Genomic DNA, 27,971 nt, shown 5'->3' on the forward strand with positions numbered 1-27,971 from the left:
ATTCGAAATGTCATTGAATTGTTGTTTATTTTAGTATTTCTTACTTCAGTCCACACCAACAGCAGCCTGTGGCTAGGAAAGGAAGCAGAAAATAACTTTTTAAAAATGAAATAAAATCCGGGGATAAAATGTCAGATAATAGCTATAACTACCGTGCGCATCAAGTGTACTTGGTGAGTTTTCCTCGCTAGTGTAAAATCCTTTCAGATTTCTCTTTGTACACTTGATGTGCCATGTAGCCTAAATGTGTTCAAATGCTTCATAAGCCATTCCTTTCTTGTCTACTATCATATCCCTGCCATAACATGACTTCACTGTGCATCGAAGGTCATGCGCATGTGTAAATACCTTCTGAAATTACCAGAAGGTGGCAGTAGCTGTATAGATCAGATGACTATTCAACAGGAGGAAGCATCTCAGTTGACATTTAAATTAGTTTAATGGTCATAAGCCACAGAATCCAAAATTAAAACATGTGCTGCACCAAGAAAATACACATTCTGGTTGGAAAAAAATAACTACAATTTAGCATTCACTGTTTTTCAGGTATGCATTTAAATATTTAGAAACACTTGTTCTCTAACAACTCTATTAAAAATGATACATTGACTGTTGCAATGTTTTTTCTGGTTGAAATATCTTGAAAGACAATACCTATTTTTTAAAACACTATTTATAATATACTAGAAGTTGACAAAGAGGAGGTTTGGTGGTCCACTAGTTAAAGAAAGCGCTTGGGAGGTCCCTGATTCAAATCCCAGCTCAGCCACTGACTAACTGTGTGTGACCCTGAGCAAGTCACTTATCCTTGTGCCCGGTCCTTCGGCTGAGATGTAAAAACGAGGTCCTATTGTAAGTGACTTTGCAGCAGCAGTTGCTGATGCATAGTTCACCTCTTAGTCTCTGTAAGTCGCTTTGGATAAAAGCATCTGCTAAATGACTAATTAATAATAAAAGAGGCGAGGGTGGGGGGGGGGGGGGTAACAATAACATGAATACTTGCTTCACTGGGGTGGTTTCTGTGCTGTATCTATAGTATAGGTTTGGGTTAACTACGTTAACACCTTCTAAGACTTCAGTCCAGACCCCCCAGATTCTTCTTTGCTCTAGGCTACACAGATATCTTCATATTCCTTTAAGCCCTGGGATTATTCTGGTGAGCAGAATTTATAAAGAAAATTCACCAAAATGATGCAGACAGAATAATCATTACTCAGAAATTAAGATTTAATATTCTATTTACTAAATATTCTTTAGAATAACTGGTGACTGAATAACTGTATACAGGCCTAGTTATCATTACTGTAAACAGTTTACTATATATAATGGTAAATTGCAAAGAATGGTTAATATACAGCCAATGCTCTATAAAGAGCAGATTCAAGTAAACCACAGTTAAAAACACGATTAACAATGGCAATACATTGTCGGAAAAGCCTGGTTAATTACGTTGCCAAATTACAATGGTCATGTTTTATAAGGATATATTCTTAAACAGATTATTTCTTACTCTTTCCATGGCAACAATACTTTTTTCAGGGTGGCGTTCCAGCCTGTTTAACACTCCAGTAACCCGACCAGGCCATCAACGGAGCCACCTGGGGTCGCTGCGCAACCACTTATCTTCATCCTGAAACTAGTCATATCAAATGTAATCTAATTTTACACTTTTTAAAAAATTAAATCTTAGAATATTATCGGATGTGTTTCCATTATAAATGCTACTGTTGATGAACAGAGCACCTCCACGATATATGAATTGTGGGTGTTGGTTCAGTACCCCCTTCCCGGTTGCTACGAAGATGGTGTGCCCCGGTATGTAAAGCTTGTGTGTGCGGAAGTGCACTGTCAAATAGTGACTGGCTCTGAACGGCTGCTTGTGAATGTGATAACTGAAAGAAAACTGCGAGAGTACCAGAAGATGTCGCCGAAGGAACCCCTGTTGGCGACTCTGAAAGGTGAGTGCCGAGGAGTTCTGTACAAATACGGACTGAGGACTAGCGTATGTTCATACTGCATACGGTACTTGTCGTTTTCCCCCTGAAAATCAGTTACGCTTTCAGTGTTCCAAAAGGTTTTTTTTTTTTATACTCTCTCAAACTTAGTGCTCTCAGCCCGGAGCTGACAGTTCGGCATCAGCTCTGGTGGAGGTACGAGCTGCTACTTGACAGTGCAGGAATGCTGACAGGTGGCTGTGTATACAGTAGGTAGGCATTGGCTTACAGCTTGTGTACCCTGCACTAGATAGCCTGTGAGCCTTTTGTTCATATGAATGCCTCAGCAACACGTTTTGAAATACGTGAAAGACCTATGTCTTGCGGTCCCCAAGATATTTAATCAGTTTACCAAAATCCCATTAGCATTCACATCTGAATAAGTAGATTATTCCACCAGGGCGTTTAAAAGAATGCATAGTTCCTGTAATGCCCCAAGCGCATACTGTACACATAGCAAAACAAGTTAAAAACAACAAAACAACAGCGTTGTAATTATTTTCTACTGCATGAGGTTTTTTTTTCTTCTGAATTATAATACTACAAAGAAAACCTATATTTTGGGTCATGGATGGTGTTTTACATTATCTACATAATTCAGCCAGTCATGCTGAATGAGTATTGTTTGAGAGAACAACAGGGGTTCATGATGTTTTATTATTTAAAGACATTCTGAGACATTCAGTGATGTCATTCTGTCTTTTATATACCTATTTTGACCATCATGTTAATATTGTAGCTATATGCAAACCCCTATCTTATAATCCAACTAGCAAAGAGTGGGTTATTTTTTAACTTTTACATTTTGGCAAAGGTTTGTGGTGTTTTTGTGACAGAGAGACCTAGCACAAAGCTATAGCCATTATATTGACATGGTGGTCAAATGTCAACCAATGTAAAGTGTTACATGCTGGTCACAAAGATGTAAGATCCAAATACCACATGGGATACAACTAGGCCTACTAAAAGAAAGACCTTGCCTCTGCAACTACATGATTGAAGTCTTTAAAGTCTTAAAAGGAGTTGAAATGGTTAGCCACAACCAATGTTTTAAGCACAGTATAGAAACCAGGACCAGAGGACACAGTTGGAAATGAATTGGAAATGGACTTAGTGCAGAGCGAAGGAGACAGAGAGTGGTGAGGGTATGGAATGGGTCATGTTGTTGAGGCAGAATCACTTGGATCCTTTACGACCCAACTTGACAAAGTTTTGAGACCAATCAGCTACTAGGAACCAGATGACCTTCAATGGGCTAAATGGCCTCCTCCTTTGTAAATTGTCTTATGTTCTAAGCTATCCTGCCAAGGTGACTGGACATCTGGAAAATGCCTCCACCCTGTCAAATTTGCTTGTATTGAGGTGTACAGCTATGTATGGCCACAAGTTTAGCATCACCCTATGCTTCATAAAGTCGAATGAAACCTTCTGAATAAAGTTATGTTAATATTGAATTTTATACCGCTTTGTAGTTTTCCATATACTTAATGAAAAACTGACATATTGAAATATTTGACATTTTGAAATCTAACATGAAAAACTGTACTACTTTAATGGCTTCCGGTAGACTTTAGATATGTGTAATTTTGTAGTTTATTTGATTACTTGATGTTAAATAAAATATATCTTACAAAATATCACAGTACGTAAAGAATACAGTAAATTATTACATTTAAAAGCGAGTTTGAGAAAAATTTGAATGGAGAAGTAGGCCCAATTTCTGATTAAGATGCATGCATGTGAGGAGTTTAGTGTTCATTTTGTAGTCATTTATGGCAGTTTCTGTCAGACCTGAAGCACTTCTGTGTAGTTAAGGCTGGGCTGCATAGCACTGCAGATAAATTAGTCAGGCAAGACAAATATTTGTATAAGTCTGCTAATGTATATTGTGATAATAGATAGCAATAGACTGTGTGGAATTTATGGCCACTCAAGTTTAATATTCAAACTGAAAAGATTTTGTGAGTAGAATTTTACCTGCCTGGCTTTTTTATTGGTTCTGTTTAGCCAAGTTTTAATTGTTTTGTATTTGTTTCTATTAGTTTGATTGTGTTGTGGTTGTAATGTTGTGTGTTGCTGTGTCTAGGACACCACTGGGAACAAGACTCTGGTTTCAGTGGGCTTTATTTCCCAGTAAATCTTTAAAAAACAAAACAGGTTCTATGGGGAAAAATAGCATGAGATTTTTTAGATGTTCTCCAGTTAATTGATTGTAGTTAACAGAATAATTCCATCAGTCTCACCTGTTTTGCACTTTCATTTGTTATACAGGTTTTAATAAATGGTATCTGGTACTGCACTTGGGAAATGTGTTACTCTTGCACTTCCTGGATCATTTCGCCTGAGCAGTGTCAAAGCATATCAGTGAATAGGGGAAACAGCTAGTTGGTTAATGACAGGAAAGAAGCTGTTGAAGGGGTAGGGACAATGTGCCCCTCCCTATGAAATAACCAAAAGAAATGCAACATTAACTGAAAGCATGGCTTGTAAACAGAGAACCTAGAGTAATGTGTGATATCATTTTTAAAAGAAATGTACTAGAACATGTGTTTGTTTGAATAGGGCACAATGATTATAAAAAATCTTTCTAACATATTTACTATCATGTGGAGATAAATAGCTCTAGCACAGCTAAATACATTATACTGTCCTTCAGGAACTGTGCAGAACCTGTTCAGATAGGCAGAGTACCAGAGATAACATTACTGGGCAGAAACTAATAAGATAAGACCTTTTATTTGTTACTGTTTTTCATGCTGAAGATTTAACCCACCGTAACACTAAAACAAACACAAGACAGTTCATAGTGGTAACTAGATTAAGTTTGTTTCTGTTTTCATTCAGTTGAAGCACCGTCACTGTGCAGGTATCATGCTGTTGCACTATGTTAAATGTTGTGTCTCGTAAGATCATTATTTACCAGGCTTACTTAATTAACTGTTCCAGCAAAAAAGGCAACCACTTTAAAAAGCTAAATTGCGGAAGTGTTGTGGTTTAAAAAATTTGCAATAAACCTCAAATTACTGTCCCCTCTAAAACTGGTTTTAAAGGTTTTCTATTTACTAACTTGCAGTTTCCACAGTTGCAGAAGAGACAGAAATGACCTTGCCATTTCTAACACCACCTTACTTCAGAGATGCAGCTTTTAAACAGGACTGAAGGACCATTTTTTTTCTTGAGTAGTTTGTAAGCATCATAAATAATGATCCAGGCAGAAAAAAAAAAATTTTTTGGATAGAAAACACCCATACTAAGGGGGTCCTCAAGAGTTTCACCTGGTAAAGGCACGGCTGTATTGGTGTGCTGGATGAGTCATACAGTCGGGAGCGTCCTGGCTGTGCGAAATTACTGATCTGGCTATAGCACTCCTGCAGGTTAGGGAGACAAAACCGGACGTGACCCTACTGGCCAGGTGCCTGGTGAGCTCAAGCGGACATCTGCAGGGTTGGCCTTTGTTCTCCTGAAGATGGCAGCTTGCTGACATCTGCTCTCGAGTTCCTGGGTATAAAGAAGCAATTGGCTTGGTCATAGGATCGGACACAGGGAACATAACTGGACATTCTAAATTGGAGAAAAACAAGAGTAAAATGGTTGGCACTTTAAATTAAATAGAACACACACATAATAGGTTATTAAACAAGCTTTAAGTGATCAAGCGTTCAGTATGTTTTTAACCTACCTTACATTCATTTCAAATCCAACAGTAGAATGATGGGTGATCATCTGAATTCAACTTAACATACTTTAAACATACAGGTTTAAACATACTTTCTTTTCCATACATTACACTTGTTATATAAACAGAATACTCCATGAATGTTCACTGAGTGCTGTGGTTATTTCGTTCACGAGGATAGCCGTAAACACACTTGACCCCTTAGGGAGTTCATGTGCTAATCGGCTGCCTGTTGTCCTTTGTGGAATAAGCACTGTACTGTATGAACGCTCATGGGGTATCCTGTAAGTTCTGAAATAATAAAAGCGTGTTGATGTTTGCAGTGTGTATCCTGAACATGCAGGCGGACGGAGGGCCGGTGACAAACGAGAACCCCCACCTCTCCTCCTGCTGCCAACTTCTGGAGATCATTCTGAGAAAGGGGCTCCAGCGTGAGTAACACAAGGGCCTTATCTGCCTCTTTATTGTTCTCTGCTGTCTAGAAAAAGCAGAGACCGGACTTCCTGTGACACATGTTCCTTTTTAAGCTCTTTTTCAAGTGTTTATGTTATTGAATTTGAATACATGACCAAACTTTTAACATTCGCTTAACCAGTTTTTGCCTAACACTGCTAAACGCAGACCCTGAGTATCTGTGGATTAAGCTGACAGTGCTGTAGTTGGGCGTCCCTGCTGTCCTCCTGCATGTCAGCACCTAGTAAAAGAATTGTTCTGGACAGTTAGAATCTAGTGGGTCAAGGTTTTTGTTTTTGTAAAATCCTGTATGGGGCTGTATTTTTTTTTTTTTTTAACAGCCAAAACAAAAGATATTACTGTGGTTACTGGCTAAATATATGACCTGAGACTATTATTATCGCTGCTGTGCGTTCTTATGTAATTCTTAATTATTGAGAGGTGGGTCTTTGCTATTATATGCTACCTTGGAGTTGCAGCATTCGATGCTCTTTATTACCACAGTCAGACCCCTTGCTTAGGGGTCACTGTTGTTGAAATTCATTTTCGGGGGTAAATGAAGAAGAAACAGACAGAAGAGCATCATAACTAATATATACAAAAATATATATGAAAAATTAGCTTTTAATATCAAAAACATAAAAACAAAACTGAATTTTTTGTAGTTATAATATAATTATAGTTATAATTAAAAATATTATAAACGCAAGTGCTTTATTATACTTTCTGGTAGACCATGATTCCAAACAGTTGATGCAATAAATGCAAATGCCTGCTTTGCACATTTCTTTCTTTGGTAGTGTTTACAAGAAACACATTATATTACCTGCCGAGTAAATGTTGAGAAATGTATTGCCCAGTTGATTTATGATCCACAATGTGTTATTAAATATTTCAAAAAAGTCTGCAGTATGTTTAAAAATATAACACTGTGATACGGACAACATGGGAGGGAAAGGTAGTTTTTCTTGTAAACTTTGTAAGATTTTCTGTAACACAAAAGTCAAGTAAGATCTCAATGAATAGTGCTGGTTAACAACTTTTAATTCAGAGATTAAATAAGATGCAACTGCAATGGGAACAAATTATCTTCATATGTATTGAACAGTGGGTTGAAGTGAGGTATATGCCAACCCCAATTGTTTCAGAATTCTAGAAAAACAATGACATTTTGGGCTACTACTTGTTGAACAAGTTTATTTGATATATTTGAAAAGGAGACAATTATTATTTGAGCTGTACCATGATATGTAATGTGTAGTTTCATGAGAGGAACAGACCCCATGTGAACAGGAACAGGTTTTGGGGTCTGCTCTTTGAGTCTTTAGGGCTGTTCGACCAAACAAGAGTAACCCTTTCCAGAAAAGGAAGGGAGCGGTTTGCCAAATCAGATTGTATTGCCTTTCAAATCACACCTTTCGTATACCAAGTGACCAACCCTAAGTAGTTCTAAATGAATGAATATGCACCAATACATGTTGCATGTGGTAAATCCATAAAATGTATTGTTTTTGTGGTGATGATTTAATTCATCTTTTGAGTTTTGCAGCCACTGACACTGAAAGAGGTAAATGGTGAATGTGTCCTCTGCAGAGTCAGGCCTGGGGCTGATCAAGAGGGATGTCTGGCACTGGCTTGAGCAGCTTCCACAGCAGGACACCTGCGGCAGGTACAGTACAGCGAGTGATGGGAGGGAGTATTGATTGATGCGCATCTAGTGCTGTACAGAGACGTTAATGAGCTGAATTTGCATTGACTTAAATACGTTCATCAGAAAAGTGTAGCATCCGGAAATTGGAGAATGAAGCAAAGAAAATAGAAGCACCTACCCATGTTTTTCACACCTTGCTTTCTGTGATGCTTCAGGCAGAGCCAGTTCTCTGTATTAGTGGAGACGGCCGCTGCTTGTAAGAAGTTGCTGACGGCTCAGGGACGCGGGAGATTTTTCCTGCGATTGGCTCTAAACCGGAGGATCCTGGGAAATGTAGTTCAGCATCTCATTCACACTCCTAAACTGCTGGAGGTATACAGTATTTTTATTTGGTGGGGATAGGGTGGGTTGTTGAGGGGTTGCCCAGGGTCCAAGTTCTTGAGGATATTCAAATTCAGGACATGGATGAGTGGTACTCTTAAGTTTAATCTTGTAGAAAAGCTTGCACAAATTTGATGACACTTTGTATAGCAGCCTATATACTGGGAACCACTTGTCCAGTTATATAGAAGCTTTGTGTGGGTTGGAAACATCTTCGTAACACTGACATGTCGTATGTACTTTATGTGTACCATGTATGTTAATTCTACTAATTAACAGTTTATTTATTTTGCAACATAAATAAATTAATCTATACTTTTGTAACTGTTTTTAAATGTATTCAGTACAGAAGGGGTTTCATACGGAAATAAATAGATTAAAAAAAAAAGAAAGTATTGTACACACACATGCCTAAAGTGTTACAGAACACAAGAAATGCTTTACGTTACCTTTGCTGTGTTCTGTTGTTTGTATCTCAGCGTTTTGAAACATATTTCCATTTTTTAATAACACATCATGGGCTAGAAATCAACTGGCAAATACAATTCTCAACATTTACTCAGGAGAAAACAAATTCTCTTCTAAGGATCGCAGGATATCAAGATCACATTCAATCCTGCAACAATGCTGCTTTTCTGTTCCCACAAAGGGGCACTCATTTCAATCACAGCAACAGCAGTCTTGCAGGAGGGAGCATAACCCTAACCCTAACCCTAACTGGATACGCTGCGATTCTTATAAAAAAAATTATCTTTCTCCTGGCAAACATTTCTGAGTAAAAAAAATATATATATATATATATATATATATATATATATATATATATATATATATATATAAAGATAAGTCTCAGAGATCAAATAAATGGATATTACACACTCATTTTTTTTAGAAGTTTTGTTAGCTCTTATAAAGGTTTTTTTTCTTTTGGATCGGCACTACACCTGGTACAGTGTCCCATGTCGTCTCCCTTTCATTACAAGACGAACATTCGTGACGTTCCAAGACATTGTGAAGAAGACACACACACACACACACACACACACACACACACACACACACACACACACACACACACACACACACACACACACACACACACACACACACACACACACACACACACACACACACACACACACAATCAAAGACACATAGACTCATACATGCATGCATACATTTTCCATTTGCAAGGTAGTCTATGGGCTGTATGAGAACCGTTTCACTGGCACATTTGTTTAACCTATTTAAGTTCTCCACAAATTTTCTATGTACATGCTGTTTTGTTTGATGCTTTATGAAAGCTTATTAAACTAACGCTAAACACAGCCTGAACATTATTAGACATTTCTTCTCAAGCTTAATTCCTGTTGAAGTTGCAAGAGAGAAATTCTCATGCACGTGTGTAAAATGTTCTTTCTGCTTCAGTGGTATGATCCAGTCATATCTGTCCTTGGAAATGAGGAGTTTTTGGGTAAGTTTAACACATTTCAGGTTAATCTGTGTTTTGCTTAGAGGCACAGTTGGATAATGCATTAATTAGGCTTTCACCTTAAGCCTTGCTATGTTCCAGAGGGCTAGCTGAGGAGGGTGGTGTAATATTTAGAGCTGAGGGACTGGGAGTCAGTGTGGTCTATGTGGTTAGAGCTGAGGGACTGGGAGGCAGTATGGTCTATGTGGTTAGAGCTGCAGAACTGGGAGGCAGTATGGTTAGAACTAAGGGACCAGGAGGGAGTGTGATCTGTGTGGTTAGAGCTGAGGGACTGGAAATGTTTAGAGAGTAACACCGAAGAGCATTCTGCCTGTGAGTGAGTGGGTGAGTAAATGGACTGGGGTTAGCAATGTTGCACTCTTCATTATAAAGATGTAAATCTCTCCACAGAGCCGTTCCTGTCCTTGTTGCTGGTGATATCAGAGATGGATTTCTCTCTCAACACTGAGGTCAGTGCCATCGATGCACTGAACTCAAAATCTATCAAAAGTTGTGTCAATGCATTCCAATCTGATAAAATCAACCATGGGCAGAGTCTTTAGATTAGCTTAGGCTTAGACTTGTTACGTAAGTGGTGATACAGCATTATTTAAAATACCACTGAAGGGAGAATGGCAGAATGTTTCTGAAACTCGGCATGCTTTTCGAAAAGTTCTTAACAATACTAGCATGACATTTTTCACAATTCCCTCCTTCCAAACCTTACCATCCATTTTCTTACCTCTTTTTAGTACTGGGACCGTCAAAAACTGACTATCTCTTGGTTCTTTAATACAGTTATGCAGATTTTAAATACAGCGCAATATATTTACAGCTGCTGTTACTTCCTGTGCTGTAGGTCTCATTAACACAAGTGTTCTTCTTGTTTTTTTTTTTATTTAGAACTCCAGTTTCCTGGATGAAAGCTGGCTGCTGCCCGTAAGTGTTTTGACATGGTGTTTCTGTTCTTGGTTTAATTCACTTGGGTGAGGTGGGTGGAACTTCAGTACACACCAGGGCCCTTCAATCATTATCCTCTACAGTGCAAAGAATCAGACCTGGCACTAACAGACAAATAAAACAGGGTGGATTTGAAAATACTTTGCTATCACTAAAGAGAAAATGTGGTCCCCCTTGATCTAGTTACCAACATTTCAATATATCATTATATGACTTATTATAGGGGGTTTAATGGAAACGTGTATCCAATTGGGAAGGACATTTCTAAGATTCTTAGCACTAAGAGTCATTTTTACATGTGTGTAGGCACGGGTCATCTCATTTCTCATGATACAGCTATTGCAACAATGGTGGGAGATATACAGTAGTGCATGCATTTATTAGAACACCTAAAGATATGTCATTTATATCCATCATATACCTACCTGCATGAAAGGGTGTGAGAATTTCAATTTTTCATCAGTAATCAGTGATATAGAAACAATACACATTCATGTGTGGAAATGTTTGACCACTTTGTGCTTTAATTAGGCTTCTTAAACATTTTCTAAAGAGTCTCATACATTTTAGCATTTGTGGCTATGTGTTCCCTTTTTCTTACGATTTTAAATTAATTGCACTGGTCTTTGTAGTCTGTGTGGTCTGTTAAAGTCATCAACTAAAAGACAGTCACTAATTTGTCTATTTTGACAGTTTCCCAAGATTTTCAGTTGCAGTGGTTTGATTTCATACACATAACAAATCAAAACTACAGAAGCAATGGGTGTTCTAATAAATGTGTACACTGCTGTAGGTTTTGTATGTCAGTAATGTTCCAAGCAGTTTCATACACTGATTATTTCCACATTCATTTCAAAATGTTAAATGTTGACATAAAAAGTGTAAAATTAAAAAAAGTATACATGTATTTTTATTCATCTTAAAGATTAATAATGTGGTAGATAAAGCTGCAGTGTGCTTTGTTGCAGGTGTGTGAGATGTATGAAACTGTGCCTTGCCGAGAACTGGGAATGGTCCTCAGGTGAGAGCACTACAGATACAGCTTTAATATATTGGCATTCTCTTGCAATAATTACGGATAATATAAAACGTATATATTGTGGTGTTGTCACCTTTTTTGTGCAAAAAAAATGCATAGACTCACCAGTGAAGCAACTCAACTCATTTTACACGGGGTATATCCAACGCGAATGTAGAGGCCTAAAGTGCGTATCCTAGCAACCTGCTCACACTGTTTATCTACTGTAATAGCACTAAAAGAAGCGCACTCAAGGTTTTAATGCAGACCGGCAACAGGAGACTTAAAGCTGGGTTCTAATTTGATGCATTGATTCACCAATATGTAATCACGCTCGGGAAATTTAAGGACAGATGATCAACAATTGATGCATCGATTTAATTTTTGCACCACTACTCAGCACTAACCTCTAAACCCTCCCGCCCACTCTCTCAGCTCTAAGCACAAAACTACACAACCTCCCTCTCTCCCAGTCCCTCAGCTCTAACCAATAAACCACACTACCTCCCTCCCTCCCAGTCCCTCAGCACTAACCTCTAAACCACACTACCTCCCTCCCTCCCAGTCTCTCAGCTCTAACCTGTAAACCACACTACCTCCCTCCCGCCCAGTCCCTCAGCACTAACCTCTAAATCACACTACCTACCTCCTTGCCAGTCCCTCAGCACTAACCCTTGGACCACATTGACTCAATCTCTCTGCTCTAACCGCTATACAACTCTAAGTCTCAGTCTTACACCCCTAACCAACAGACCACTCTGACTCCCAGCCTCTCAGCATTAACCACTAGTCTACAGTGAACCCCAGTCTTTCTGCTCTGTCAGATAAGCAATTTTCTTAGTCCTGTGTGACAGGAACCTGTTACTCAAACTGCTTGGGTTAGTAACCACAGGTACTGTCAGTTAAACTGGAATAACCAGATGGGGATTGGCAGAGTCCCAAGGCCAGTGATCTTTACAGCAAATATACCTCATCTGGAGTACGGTGTGTACTGCTAGAAAAAGTTGATAAAGTTGATCTAGATAGACTGTTTATACTGGTAAAAATTTCATATTACTTTTATTACAAGAAAGCATACCATGCTGATTGTAGCTGTAAACACATTGTGTTTTGTGTCTACCATGGATTCAAGCTTAGTATTTACTGTGCTGTGTGCAAGTGTGGATGGCTGCAAATATATACAGTTTTTATGTATCTGAAGAACCACTTACCCAATTCTCATGAAACGTGGTAAGCACATTCGTAAAATTAGTTATTTAGTCTCAAATACAGGATGTATGGGGGTGTCTGCCTGTCTGTTTATATGTATCATACATTCATTTTCATGTACAGTACTGTGGATATGCTATCTACTGCATACTGTGCTCTCTTTACACCCCTATCCTACCCAACATATTCATTGGAACCAGATTTCTGATCACATTGTGCATTCTGCTGTACACGTACTGAGCAGGATTACTATTGCAACAACACATCACCAGTAGGGTAAAACTAACCTGTCTCATGATGGTCTAATCCCAGCTCACATTCCCTATTAGTGGGTGAACAAACCAACGCTTGGTCTGTACGGGCCTCATGTAGCTGTCTCCCTGCCACAGGTACCTGGGCAGCAGAGTGTTTGTGTTGGAGTTGCTGGAGGGAAGCCAGGCCAAGGTGGACAAATTTGTCCTTCCAGGAGACATTATTGACGAGATCAATGGGGTATCCCTGAGGAATGCCAGCAATGGACAGGTAAATCTCAGGAGTAATCATGGCTTTAGAATTAGGACACTCCCTATAGAGTAGTATGTACAATACACCTTTACAAAATATTTGAAGATAAGAAAAATAATAAATAAAAGATCAATGACTAATAGTCAGTGGTTATATATACTATTTTTACCCCATGCACCTACATTTTGCAGTTTTCCCATGCCTTGCCTATGGTTATACTATGCATTTACTATGATTTACCATTGTATGCCATGTTGTTAATATGCTGTACCATATATATCTGGGCTTTACAATGCTTTCCTGTACTTTCGCTGTGCTTTATTACAATATATAAACATAAGAAATGTTATGAATGAGAAGAGGCCATTCAGCCCATCTAAGCTTGCCTGGTTTCAAGAAGCTGTGATCTCAACTTTGTCAAGTTGGGTCTTAAATGATCCAAGTGATTCTGCCTCAACAGTATGCTGTGCCATGCTACACTTTCCTGTGCTATTACCATGGTGAACCTTTATAATGGTGACCACTATAATGTGTTATTTATATTCTACTTGTGAGAGCATGAACAGTAATTAAATAACGGATGATATGTGCTTTTTGAATGCCTGTATTTGCTCATTTTAGTGGTTTTCATTGTCTTTGTGTATTATTTGTCTGGTAGGCAGTTGTCTTGTTCTGTTTCACTGGAAGCCTCCCCCCATATCTCCTCAGGCTGGGGTAGTACTGCAGAGACTGAAAGGGAAGCCACTCTCTTTCCGGCTAATTCGCTGGCGCTGTGGCGACGGGACTGTCTACCGACCAATGGTAAAGCTCCTTAAAGCGCTACAGCAGGAGAACCCCAAGTTTCAGCTGCAATGCGACCCCAAACCCACACCGTGGACTGATACATACTGCCTGCAGGATGGCAGGTAAGGTGCTAAGACAGTCTGTGCTGTACAGTGTGACTGGAAACAAGTGGGTTAAGAGTTTATTATGGTATCTTTATTTATTTATTCATTCTTTAACCAGGAAAAAAAACAAAACACCGAGTGTCCTGGCAAGATGAACGGAAACAGACAGCAGTAATTTCACATCCCTAAAAATCACTGTAAAAGATGACCACATCATACATTCTATCTGGGATCAGAAACTTTTACACTTTGATAATTCTTGGAACCTATTCATGAAAATAAATATAATATTAGTCATTAGTCTTCATTTAGCTGATAGTTGTTTATCTGATGCTCGATCATATCCTGTTTTCTTGTAGCAGCAAACCTAGGTAACCTGGCAACAAACCTATTACAGTTTTACACACAAAAAGTACCCAGTGTAATTGCCTTTTACAATTAAGTGACATCCAATTTAAAGAAACCAGTAACTGGCATTGATGGGTTTGAGGGTGGCATTCTAATACAGATCTGACCGCTTTGTTCATTAGTCGATCCAATTTTTTTAATTGCTCAGCAGAGGCATCTACAAATAAAGTACCACAATAATCAAACAAAGGAAAAATACAGCTCTTTATAACACGATTTCTACTTTTGAAGTGTAAAAAAGCACAACACTAACTGACCTGCACATCATTTGGGGGGCAGGCCGGGCCGGGCCGGGCCGGGGGGGGGCTTTTGAGATGTATGGTAGCAATGGAAAGCATGGCGTTATTGAGTAGTAGATACTAACATTTTCAGTTATTAAAAGACAGATGGGGAAAGGCATTAGGCAATTGCACAATAGAAACAGAACTTGCAATACAACATACATTAAATAACTGATTGCCCTACCTCCTGTACAATCATCCCAGGCTATTTTAGAAAGCAAGAGGCTTACAAAAAAAAAAATTCCAGAGTACGACAGCTCACTGAAATAGTAAAGACAGCTTTTCTAAGTGAGAATCAACATTTTAAAATGATACACAAAACAGAATCAGCAAACAGCACTGCAATACACTACTCCTCAGGCTCAGCAATGCTTTTTAGGAGGCAAAAGTAAACCTCAGACATCAAGTGCAGATTAGAAAAAAACAGCATGACCAATCTAAAAGCAACTCCCAGAGTTTCTAGTAGACAAATTTAAATAATCTCCTTTATGAGGTTCTAAAAACCAGAGTGTGACTTATGACTGAGCCTTGTTTGTGAAAATGCCCTGGTTTCCGGAGGAACATCAGCAAATTTTACTAATTTTTTACAATTAACGTTGATGGGAACAAGCTATTATTAATCAATGGTTATATCAATGAATGTCAAGTGGTTAGTTTTGACAAGATATTCTTACATTTAGTATTATTATAGGACTCGGTATGCATGGCTATATTTTCAAAGCATTTACTCTTTAAATAATTTTTTTGGAGGAGAAAAAAGCTGCTGATTTTTACAAAAACTAGAACCAAATATCTTAAGTACTACTATTCCTGGCCTTTCAAAATAAATAAAAGATATATATGATTGTAATTGTTATCAACCTTAGTACAGTTAAACCTTCAAATGATTATTCCTGTAATAACATCAAAGCGTTTTTATAAAATTTTGTTAAAGTTGCATCCAACTTAACAAGCTTTTTCCTTTATCTCAGAAATGTTTTCTATAACCCATTTTTATTTAATATTTTACCACTGCAACTCAAAATGAAATGATACTTAGGCTTTTTAGAACAGCTGAATGGAGTATAGATATATAGGTAAAGCTCAGGCAGACCTGTAGGTCCCGTTCTTGAGATGTGAAGAATTGTTTTCTAAGTTTGGAGGAAAAGAAAGTCCTCAGGAACACAGCGGCCAGGGCGTTTACCTTCTGGTTATTTGTGAAGGCCCCCCTTATGATCTTTTAAAAGTAAATTAGAAAGACACCAAGTTTTTAACATTAAGTAGTTTTCCACTGCACTATCACTGTTCCAAGGTTTGTTTATGCAGCATGACTTTGCACCATGAGGCAGCACTAACATGTTAGGATGCAAAAGCAAAACAGCTCCATATTAATCACAGAATGCATTGGAGTAGACCTGTTTATGACCATAAGAAGGTGAGTCAGTAAAGTAATAAAGTTGATTTTTCAATTTATCTTTTCTGTTTACAAATGTATTACAGACATTCATGTTAAAGGAATAGGCCTTACTCACAAAGTTGAATTCTGTTTTTATAAAAAGAAGTGTTGTTTGATAGTCATAAGTTTGGTAACTTTTTTTTAAATAAAATAAATTTGATATTCCTTTAATGATCATGCCCTTGTTAAGCGTACCTGTGATGGGACGTTGTAACCTGCCAGCACTATTTCAAATGCTGCTATCTCATAAACCATTGGAGACTCTGACTTCATATTTGCAGTGCTGTAGGAAGTAGTGCATAGGGCCCATTGTCTTAATATTTGGTATACAGCTGTGTTCTGTAATTCTCTCTTTAAGATCCATTACAGATTGTGTCCAGTAACAAGTAACCATTTCACTGCAATGTGTAGCCATACCACTGACACATCATTTTCACATATCCATTTCACTTCATGTTTGCTTCAGAGAAGCCCTTACAGTGGTGAAGCCCTTACAGTATGCACCCGTGGGTGTTTATTTTTACAAAATCTCCCATTTCTAGTTTATTTTAGCTGTATTGGTGGGGTTGAGAATTACTTTTTGTCTTTTAAAATAAGAGCTGTTTTTTTTTTTTCTTCTAACAGAATATTGTATATCCTGAAGTACCTGGGGAAAGTTGAAGTTGGAATGGTAACTATGCAGTACCTCATTTAAACACTTTTGCTTCATTTTAAATTGCATTCTTTCTGAGCTCTACAACCATGCTATTCATTACAATACAGATTTTAATCCTACCATTGAATTGCCTGATTCAATCCCATACATGTTTGCATATTATTTTCATTAAATTGATTGACACCTATGTTACAGCATTTTGCTGAAATGTGACTAAAAAAAGCTGTTCTGATTTACAATTTCATATTTGACCGATTTGTTAAAAGAACAACCTTGGTATATCAGAAACTTGCTACTAGAAGTTTGAATCTGTTACGTCTGTTATATCTGTAATTATCCATTTTCTTGTACTATATTTTCCAAATTTGCTAAGTATATGTTTAAAACCACATTTGGGACAATGTTTGTCTCGAATTGTGCTGTTATCATATTCAATTTTTCTAGATTTTGGAAAGCATGGTATGCCTGGAGGTGATAGGCCAGGGACATTTTGGGTTGATTAGACATTGTGCATCAGGGGATCTGCTTATACATAAAATACATACGCTAGTGGCCAAAAGGTTTGCATCTACCTGTCTCATTTCATTCAACTGCCTTCTCAGCTCTTTACTGTGATAGTACAGTACAGCGCCATATCTAGCCAGGGCAGTTAAGCTGCTAGATTTGTTCTTGCCTGCCTTAATCAGGCCTAATAATATTTAGCTTATACCCCTTGAGTCGTATTAGAGACACCTTCTTGGGTTTTAATAAAAAGAAACATAAATCTCAATAACTAGTTGAGATTTCTGTGCAGCTCATTCAATATGTTTATTTTATTTACAAATGTCATTGGTTTTACCATACAGTAAATGGAAGTCTCTGTTCATGTTACTGTAGCGACAGTGAACCGATGGCGCTGGTGGACGTGTTGGCTGAGGGACAAGGAGTAGGCATTGCCCAAACTATTATTCATAAAACAAAAAACATATTTATACCAGGTATATAGAATTTAAGTTTAAAATAATTAGTATTATTGGTACAGTTTTAGCACAGCACATAAACAAATCTTTTTTTTTTTGTTTGTTTGTTTTTTTATGTGCTAGTTACATTCATTGTGAACCCAGGTAAAATTGAAAAGTTTCTGTAACGTCATTCTAAAATCTTACGAAATTGCTTAACAATATATTAGCAATGCTCCTCCAAGAATAGGGCTGAGTGGACCTCTAGGTTTTATTGCACATACCAAATGGCACCAACTACTTCAGCTCTTAGACAAAAGGGCCCCTGTAAAGTGTGAAGGTGTTCCCAAAATAAATCTTTTCACAAGCTAGCAACCGATCTGCTGTATACAGAATGCAGCTCATACTATCCATATGCATATTGGATGTACACATCTTTGACAGTGCCAGCATGTTTGGTCTTTTTCAGTACGGAGGAAAGGAGGTGCTGGAGCAAGGGATCCCAAAGGTTTTGGAACAGAGACTCCCCCCCCAGGTAAACAAGAGCAGACTTTGAAAGGGTGTGGGGGGCTTTTAAAAGAAAACTACATCAGTTTTTATAGCGTTATGCTTTTAACAATTAAGTTAAAATCAATTGTTGTGACAATAGTAATTAATACTGTAATATGCAAACCTGCAATCAAATCTGTAATTTGTAATCTGCTATAAACATCATCAGTTTTTTTTTTATGTCTTCAAAGTAATTATTATTGTTAGCAGTAGTAGTAGAATACATGGTGAATGATAATTTTCCTATAAACTTCGGTGTGTTACAGTGAGGGCACGAGACCTGTGCATAGTAAGGTTGCCACTATATAATAAGGTTGATGATAAAACTGCTAACCACAATTTCTTCAAACAAACTACCACCACTACATGAACACAACAAAACACTGTCAAAACCAAAACAAACAACAATGGCCTGCAGATTTAAAGAAAGGGTGAAATTTGAGGAAGAGCAGAATAACGGGTACTCTTAGAAGAACAAGCAACATACATTTAGTAAGAAATGACCTCAACCACATGCCCTGTGTCGGCTGTTGGGCAGTGTAGATGGATGGCACTCTGAAAGCAGAGGCTCTCGAGTGATAAGGAAATCATCTAACTCTTCCCTCCAAAAATCGCATGCAAATCTTCTTCGCATGCAGTCCTTCGTATTAATACATGTAGTTTTCCTGCGCTCACCCAAAAAAATGTTAATAGAATAAAATACTGAAGTTTTAAAATGAATTGTTAAAAAAAAAAACTTGTTTTACAGTTTTACTGCATTTAGTTTTCCAGTATTATTCTCAACCCTTCTGCAGTTATTAAAAATAAACACTGCTAGCTCTACAATTTCTGTCTGTTATGTCACCATGTATTATAACAATTAATATTAACAAAAGCTGTACAGCATATATAAAGCTGTAATTCTGTCTCTATTTCTGATACATTACTCAAGCTAGCGCGCAGCAGCCTAATTATGCAGTTGGGTGTACATTGTTCGTCATTATTATTATTATTATTATTATTATTATTATTATTATTATTATTATTAACAGTAATTGTGATTTTGACTGATCAGCATAGTAGACAAGCAGGAGCCATGGTGGACATGTTACTTCAGGATCAACTGTCTCCTTCACTGATATTTCTTTTTTTTCTTTTTCTAGGAAGTGTTATTGGATGTGAAAGAAACCCAATTAATATGTACTGAACACTCATCCAAAAAGGTACACCTAAATACCAAATATTAAATTTAGATAAGTAAAATATACTTACAGAAAAATGAACAGTCAATATGGTTACATGCACAGCGATGTGTTTGTTTTTTTTATTTTTTTTTTTTTAATCTATTTTGCATAAAAAAGGGTACATGTTTTGGTAAATGAGCTTTTGATTCAATATCTTGATATATAGGAAAATGTAATTCCCTGGGATACATTGTGGGTCTCAGTGAATCATGCAAAACTCAATAAAGTGGCAATCATTGTCAGTCAAGTATAGTTAAAATAAGTGACCTGCATTTAATTGCTGTTTGAAATCCAGAAAATGTTCTCGTTTTTAAAACATTTTGCCTGGCGTGTCATTGCAGTCCATTGGTAATTGTTTTAATACATTTTCAAACAGATGTATTTTTTGTGCTGACTCTAAGCTGTTTCTTCAGTTCTTACTCCTCGGAATGAAAACCATTCACTCCCTGCTTGTCTCTGTACTCTCCAGCTGATGTTCAGTTACCACTACCCAGAGATCTCCTGTGTGGGCCGCCTGCTTCGAAATTACCAGGCTGTCTTTGCCTTCTGTGTAGCGTGAGTATACACGGGGGGGGGGGGGGGGGGGTTTAGACCCTTTGGTTTATTTTATAAACTGTTACCAGGCAATTGTTGGCTGTAGTCAGTCAAGGTCAGTTTTGATCTTTGCAGGCAGAGGTGACTGACTGCGTGCTCTTTGCGTGGTTGATCAAAAGTTAGTTTTCATTTCTTAAAAACAATTCCAATTATTTTAAATATTACTTAGAAAAAATATGATGTTATAAGGGTTTTTCAGCATGTATTACACAGCAACACCACAAATCTAACCCAACCATCAATGCACACCCTCAACCAAGCAGTTCCACTGTTAAGGGTAATATTGTTGCCATGCAGTTATGATACAGCCACGAATGAAACGGTTGAATTAGATGCAAATTACAGCAAATTACAGCATTTCAAACATTGTACACCTTGTGTGTAATTTTTAGTTTAATAATTAACTCAGTTAAGTAAAAACATATTTTATTATGACAATTTCTGTCTTGAAAACATTATTGAAGATGGGTTTAATTGTATGCAAACTCATTTTGTTTAAAAAATGAGTAATGTTGTTTTTCTGATGGCAGTAAAACAGTGAAGCCGTAAAACTGATGAAATTCAGCATGTTGTAACTCAAAGTCACAGAAAAATACAAAGTTTTTGAAAAATTTAAGAATGCTGGATGTAGTAAATTCTGGGTCTGGAAGTGCATGGAGCCCAGTTAGGAGCCAATAAAATATGGTGTTTGCCAATTTAGTACACATGGGGTCTTTAAGACAGGTTTACTTCCCAGCCATGAAACATTAATAGAAGTGCTTTCGGGATTATTTGCTTACAAAATACCTTCTAGCTCTGTCGCCAGCAAATGATATCTAAACACAGTAACACTGTCAGCATCACTGAGACATTCTGCTCCCTTCAATAAACCAGGAAGATACTCTCAATGCATTAGGAAACCATAAGGACACTTTCATTGCATTCAAAACAGTTCACATTAACACATTTGTTTCTATTTTCATCACATCTCTGCAACAATAGCATGTTTATTAGCCACTGAAGGGAATGCTTTGACTCAGCAGTGCTTCTGTCTAGTAGAGCAGTGTTTCTGTCTGGTTGAGCAGTGCTTCTGTCTGGTTGAGCAGTGCTTCTGTCTGGTTGAGCAGTGCTTCTGTCTGGTTGAGCAGTGCTTCTGTCTGGTTGAACAGAGCTTGTCAGAATGCATGATTTGTATAGTTTATGTCACTGTGTTTCAGGGACTGTCCTGAGACCCCTGAGACCTCCTGCTTCACCTGCATTGTTCTGCAGGCCAACTCTACCTGCGAGAGTGACCAGATCATCAGCAGGATCGGTGAGTTAGGGGCCCTTGGCACAGACACATGATTTACAGCATTTCATTTATTCCCTTGCGCACGGCAGCATGTTATTACACAGCAAAAAATGCACAAGGACCACATTACAAATTCAGTCAAAAACAAATGGATCATAACATTATAGTGTAATAAATAAACTCTAAAAAATGGCATAGTCGTATGGTACTAGACCACAATACAATTATTTTATCATTTTATAATACCAGGTGTTATTACACAATCAAGTTTTTATGGTTAATCAGTATAACATTACTTTGTTTCACAACAGAGTGTGGTATTACGCTTTTCAGATGTTCTGGAGCATAACACACCAAAAATAACATTTTAATACACAAAAAGGGCACAGTCTACAAAAAATCTGCTTTTGTCCAAAAAAAATATTGATTGCTAAAGGAAAAATTAAATATACAAATATTTATTTAAGGACTCCTGTACTTGCACTGTTTTTATGATTCTCTCTAGAGTTCCAATAAAGTTCTGGCCACATTGATACAGACCACATCGCTTTCACTTGCCATTTGACTTCATTTTAACAAACAGTTTAATCAGAGAAGCGATTCCCCTCACACCCGTTTTTTTCTTATTAATTACTCATTTCTGGTCATCTATAGAAAATGCCAAAATACATGATGCATTTTTTAAAAGAACATTTTCCTTCAGTGACAAATGCATTAAAGCCTGCAATGCCTACAAAAGCTATTACATAGGTGTGTATAAAAACTGAAATTTGAACAGGCCAGATTAAATCTGTGTATTTTATCTTTAATCTGTATTTTGTACCTTGGTTTTGTTATGGTAGCTTGACTTGCTGGTTTTTTTAAGGTAGAGTTTGACTTACAATATTTTAAGTAGTTTATACCTCCCATTTTATTCATGGTCTCGTTATCGTATCTTTCTGGCGCTTTCAAGTTAACAAAACAAAGTTGAGAGCTAAAGCCAGAGCAATTAAAAAGTAGAGCGCCCTCTAGTGGCAACTTCCTGTGCTACAAATTTGAGGAATTTTTCCAATGGCCTAAAATATGTAGGCACTGGGTAGAAGCGTTCATAGCACATCAGAGTGTAAGAAATGGCACAAAAATCTTAAATGCGCTATAAATTCAGCACCCTACACCAGTCATTTGATCCTGACACCCCTAAGGTTGATGTGGTTTCTTCCCTTAAATTTGGAAAAACAAATAGCTGTTAACAAATGAAGCATTGGTAACAAGAAGGGCCATATCAAAATAGAAGATAATACAATAATCATGACAGCAATTGTCTATTTTTCTATGTTTTACCATTAGCAATCTGTGATACTCAAATTCCTATTTTAGTTACCTGCAGTAAAGTTAGAGTACAGCAGAGTTTGAAAACCAAATAAGTTCATTCTAAAAGAGCTTGTCCCTTTTAAGATAATGTGACCAGCCATGTGACTGGTATTATCTGTGATTTGAGGTGCATGCGACGCACACAATTTCTGGGCATTAACCCAAGCAAGCATCTCTTGGGTGAATTTGAGTGCTGCGTTTCTGGCCACAGTGTTCTGCCTACCTCATTGTTGGGTCTTTTTCTCCAGGCCATCATTACAGAAACAAATGGGTCAACCTGGTAATAAAGTTGTGTTGTGATACTTATTTCATTGCAATTTACTTTGTTATCACTGCAGACCTCAAAGACATATAACTAGTGCAGACATGGGGCAGGGACAATAACTCCACTCAACGCGGCAGACCAGATACCCAGACCCAGGCTTGGGTGTGCCCTGATATATTATTTGCAGAAATGTCCCTACCTGAAACTACTTCAGTAGATATATTAGGGTTCTTTTGTGTGCTGAAAGTGTTAAAGATTTTACTACAGTACTTTAGAATTGTGCCTTGACACATTGCAACTCACTCACTTACTTAGAAGAGTGCGAGTCTGTCTCATTAAAAAAGGACATGAAGATAATGTGGCGAACCACTGAATGTAAGTTATTGAAATTCTTTAAGAGCTGTAGATTATAATTACAACTGTCCTGTTGGTTTGTTTTCTAGCATCTGGCTTCAAACACACTGAGTCGTTTGTGTGAGGAAGGGGAGAAGGCTCCTGCACACACCTCTTGACTGCCTTTTAACTGGCTAGGACAGAGACAGAGGGTAGCTTACTATACCTGATGAGACCTGTACACCGGCATTGACAGCTCTGGAGAAACCATCTGCACTACCGATCTAGCTGTGAAGACGATCATTATCGCAAGCCATATTGCTGGTTGAGAACTACAATTTCAGTAGTTTGCCGATTTGCAGAATTTGAATAAGCCACCGTTTAAAACGTCTGACAGCTGCTTCATAAGAGTGTATTTGTCGTATTTGCTGTTTTAAGTTTAAATATTCCTTTTGACATTCAGATGAGCAAACCTCAAGTTTTCCAAACGCTTTTAACAGATCTAAGACTTACTATATGGCTGGTCTGCAGTTCTGAGTTTCAACAGATTCTATGACCACAGAATACTTGCTTTTGAATGCCACTGGCAGCAGGATACATGTTCAGTTATTTATGTTACAAACCAGGATTCCCAGTGTTTTGAAGTAGCCGCTGAAGTTGTTAATTGTCCTCCTCGTTGGGACACAAATGGGTTTATTTGGTGGCAAAATTATATATTTTGGAAAATTCTTATTTAAATAAAATACAAGACATTTTATAATGTAGTTTCTGAACTGATGCACATGCAATTACTATCCCATTTCTGATCTGATTACTAGAGCTTATAATTTATAATGGCATATAGACCTTTCATCATACAGATCTCAGGTATGACGGAATAGGCTTTTGGTGTGTTAACAGCAACACAGCTTTATCTGTTCTCTGAAAATGCTTGTGCAGCAGTAAATTCTGTTGGAATGGTTTGAGTCACTACATACACCATTTGGGGAGTGTGTGCCAATGACCATTGAATAGGGAATTAGGCTTGAAGAAGTCACACAGGCAACAAAGGGAAATAGAGGTAAAGAAAAAATAAGTAACAAAATAAAGATGTGAGAATTAGAGAAAGTTGATAAAAGAACATAGAATAATACAAGATGGGGAAAACCAGTGTGAGCTCTTAAGCTGCAAATACATATTTTCATCAAGGGACCTTTTTTTTTCTTTTTCAAATCTACCAAAGGTTGTGTGTAATAGCTAATCTATGTAAGTAATGTGCAGCAAATCCCAGTGCATGTTGATCTCACATTAATCTATTGGCATGGATAGGGTATTATGGTGTATTCATGGGAAATGTATTTTTCATCTGATTGAATTGATGAAATGTTAAGATTAACTAGAGTGCTGGCTTTCCCAATCCTGGTCCTAGGGGAGCCCTGTATCTGCTGTTTTTTATTCTAACTGAGTTCTCAATTACTTAATTAGACCTTTGTAGTTGTGTTCAGCTTGTAAACAGTTGGATTTTCAGCAGAAAACAATTAAGGTCCAATTAAGGGTTTTATTAAGTAATTGGGAACTTAGTTGGAATGAAAACCAGCAGGCACAGGTCCCCCAGGACCAGGAAATCCTGTACTAGACTATCATGTCTGATAATTCACTTTTGTGAAGAGTTTATTATTAATGCCAAGAGACAAGCAGATTTTTACACAACTAGAGCAGCCAGAAAGCTGTGACCTCTCTCTATAAAAAATAAATAACATTTTAGTTATGGCCAATGTGTGTGGTTGTCATTAAAATTAAGAATTGCAACCCACTGATGTTCTGCCAATGAACCCCTTCGCAAGCTCCATTTCCCCCCCAGACAAACATGTTGCTAGTAGGTTACATTTTTACACTTCCTATTCTGTAATTATTTGCCATCGGCAACTAAAAGCAACAGGATTAGGCATGTTCCTTTATAGCCAAGCTTGTCTCAATTTAAAAACTTCCTACACAAACACACAACAGGCATCTTTCTTAAAGTCATTTAATACAAAGATCAACCCTAAGACAAGATAATGCATCATAAAGTGTATATTGTAGCTGCCAAGTCTTGCATCAAACTGTACAAAAGTATATAAAAAGCAGACTCTACTATCCTGGTGCCTGCTACCGGAGGAGTGAACAATACTTTTTTTTTATTGGACACCTAACTAATTATACTCGTGATAGGGGAGTAATTAGACCTGGTTTTGTATTCTGAAAAGAGCCATCAAGTAAAAATTATTGCAAATATGGACCTCAGATTTGGAGTGTTACAATTAAACCCGGAGGCAGTAGTAGTGATTCAGTGGCCCAGTTATTCATCTAGAGCACCAGAGAGCACACTGCACTACCAACTCTAGGCCCCGCATAAATGCTGCATTCACTTTTATACCAAGTTACTTGTGGAATGAAGTTACCATCACAGTTATAAATTACATATCTCTTCACAAAACAAGTGCCCACTAAGAAATAAGGAAACAGTTACAGTACATTTTACTAAAATATCTGGAAGAAAAACTAAGCCCTTTCCCCTCGTATCCTGCGTGCCAGCTGGATGTCTTTGGGCATGATGGTGACTCTCTTGGCATGAATAGCACACAAGTTGGTATCCTCGAACAGCCCAACCAGGTATGCCTCGCTAGCCTCCTACAAAGATAAAAGCAAGATCAGGATGGTTTTTAAAAGAAAAAAAAATAGGATTTCATGATCATTGCCCACTCCCTGCCCAAAGCACCAGAGCCATGTACCTGAAGGGCCCCAATGGCAGCACCCTGGAACCTCAGGTCAGTCTTGAAATCCTGGGCGATCTCCCTCACCAGTCTCTGGAATGGAAGCTTGCGGATCAGCAACTCTGTCGACTTTTGGTACCGCCTGATCTCTCTCAGTGCCACAGTACCAGGCCTGGGGAAGTTACAAGCCAAAATATGTAAAATTAACTTCAAAATATATTTATTTTTATGCTATTTAAAAAATATTTATTAGCCATCATTTAGAGATGCATCTATCTAGAGAGATCTCGAGAGCAAGAGAGAGAGTCTCGTCAGAAATTGAGGGATGTTACAAACAGTTGTACTAAAAAAAAAAAAAAAGTTATTTATTGGTGTAAAAAAAATGCTAGCCAGAGCTCTGAAGTCATATTTAATAAAGCTTCGCTTCGATTTTAAGATTCAACCTAATTAAGGTCGTCCTGAAAGGGATTTCTATAGTATTGAACCTAAATTAATGACAAAAATTAAGGCAATAATGTTGATTCACAACTTCCACGTGACAAACACAGTAACTTGCCTGTAACGATGGGGCTTCTTCACTCCACCGGTAGATGGCGCGCTCTTCCTGGCTGCCTTGGTTGCCAGCTGTTTCCTCGGGGCCTTGCCACCAGTGGATTTACGGGCTGTCTGTTTTGTACGGGCCATTTTCAATTACCTATAGTGATGAAATGGAGCTTACAACATGTAGCCTGCAATTTAACAGCAAGCAAGAAACGGAAAGCCAGACGTATTTAACTTAATAAACGTTATGCTTCTTTTGAAAGATTAAAGAATACCTGGGGATAAGGGAGGGTGAGGCGAAATTTGCCATGACAACCTTAGCAGCCCCTTCCCTACAGACTGTTACGTACCAGATTAACAGTCTCTGCAGAACGGGTTTGTCTTCCATGAAGAAAAAAAAATACTTAATGACAATACACGTAAAGCCCCGTGTTGAAACTGACGATGCGGCAGACAGCGCACATCACTCGCACTGATTTAAAAAAAAAAAAAAAAAAAAAACTCCAAGCAGTGTGGGGATATTGGAATCAACAGTGTGGATAATAATAATTTAAAAAAAAAACACCATCCACAAATACACTCCTAACAAAGCTACATACTCAACGAGATAAAGTCAACCAACAAACTAGCTTATGCTGCTGCTGTAGTTAGTGTAAAGATTCGATATGCTAATTACAATATTTGAATATTTGTACAATATTTCGAGGCGGACAATCAATCAATCAATAAAACACACAAATAAATCAGCTCTGATTTCAATACCACAGGAAGTGAATTTAAAAAAAGTCCACGACTCGCGACAAAGCCCTTGCCCCAGCTGAACACCCACGTCGGGAATTAGATCTCGATCTCCCTTTCCAAACCCCTCAACCGCTCAGTCTTACACAAAGCTCTCCTTCGGCCGCCCTTGGTAATCGAACAATGAGTCTGGGCCTGTCTATCCTAAATCGCACAAAAAATCACGGACTGCTACTACAACAGTACATATTTAAGAAAAGCCCATTTCTTCTTACCCCTTTTTACGCAGACTTTTCTTCAGACTTGCTGTACAAAATTCCTGTAATTCGAACAAGACCCCCTAAATTGAACAACTCAATTTTTTTTTCACAACTATCTTTTTCGCTGCCGGACCTTTGGTATTTATAGTTTCAGCAGGCTGACGTATTTGCGTAACAATGTCGTATATTTACAAAT

General features: G+C 37.8%; 2 protein-coding genes across 2 annotated transcripts; one reads left to right on the plus strand and one right to left on the minus strand.

The window, feature by feature from the left end:
• The first annotated feature begins 1,537 nt into the window (after window positions 1-1,537).
• si:ch211-250n8.1 lies at window positions 1,538-25,746 on the plus strand. Its single transcript, XM_041219971.1, has 16 exons — window positions 1,538-1,958; window positions 5,994-6,101; window positions 7,717-7,792; window positions 7,990-8,146; window positions 9,584-9,629; window positions 10,038-10,096; window positions 10,530-10,565; window positions 11,555-11,607; window positions 13,203-13,335; window positions 14,026-14,222; window positions 16,953-16,998; window positions 18,391-18,456; window positions 19,613-19,672; window positions 20,163-20,248; window positions 21,484-21,578; window positions 23,616-25,746. Exons 1-16 carry the CDS (start codon window positions 1,922-1,924, stop codon window positions 23,648-23,650), a joined length of 1,290 nt encoding a protein of 429 aa, XP_041075905.1. The 5' UTR covers window positions 1,538-1,921; the 3' UTR covers window positions 23,651-25,746.
• LOC121295406 (histone H3.3A-like) lies at window positions 25,501-27,921 on the minus strand. Its single transcript, XM_041219976.1, has 4 exons — window positions 27,791-27,921; window positions 26,794-26,931; window positions 26,256-26,409; window positions 25,501-26,154 (listed from the first exon to the last, which is right to left on the minus strand). Exons 2-4 carry the CDS (start codon window positions 26,919-26,921, stop codon window positions 26,026-26,028), a joined length of 411 nt encoding a protein of 136 aa, XP_041075910.1. The 5' UTR covers window positions 26,922-26,931; window positions 27,791-27,921; the 3' UTR covers window positions 25,501-26,025.
• Between the last annotated feature and the right edge of the window lie 50 nt (window positions 27,922-27,971).

Source organism: Polyodon spathula, chromosome 20 (assembly GCF_017654505.1).
Source record: "Polyodon spathula isolate WHYD16114869_AA chromosome 20, ASM1765450v1, whole genome shotgun sequence".
Classification (NCBI taxonomy): Eukaryota; Metazoa; Chordata; class Actinopteri; order Acipenseriformes; family Polyodontidae; genus Polyodon; species Polyodon spathula.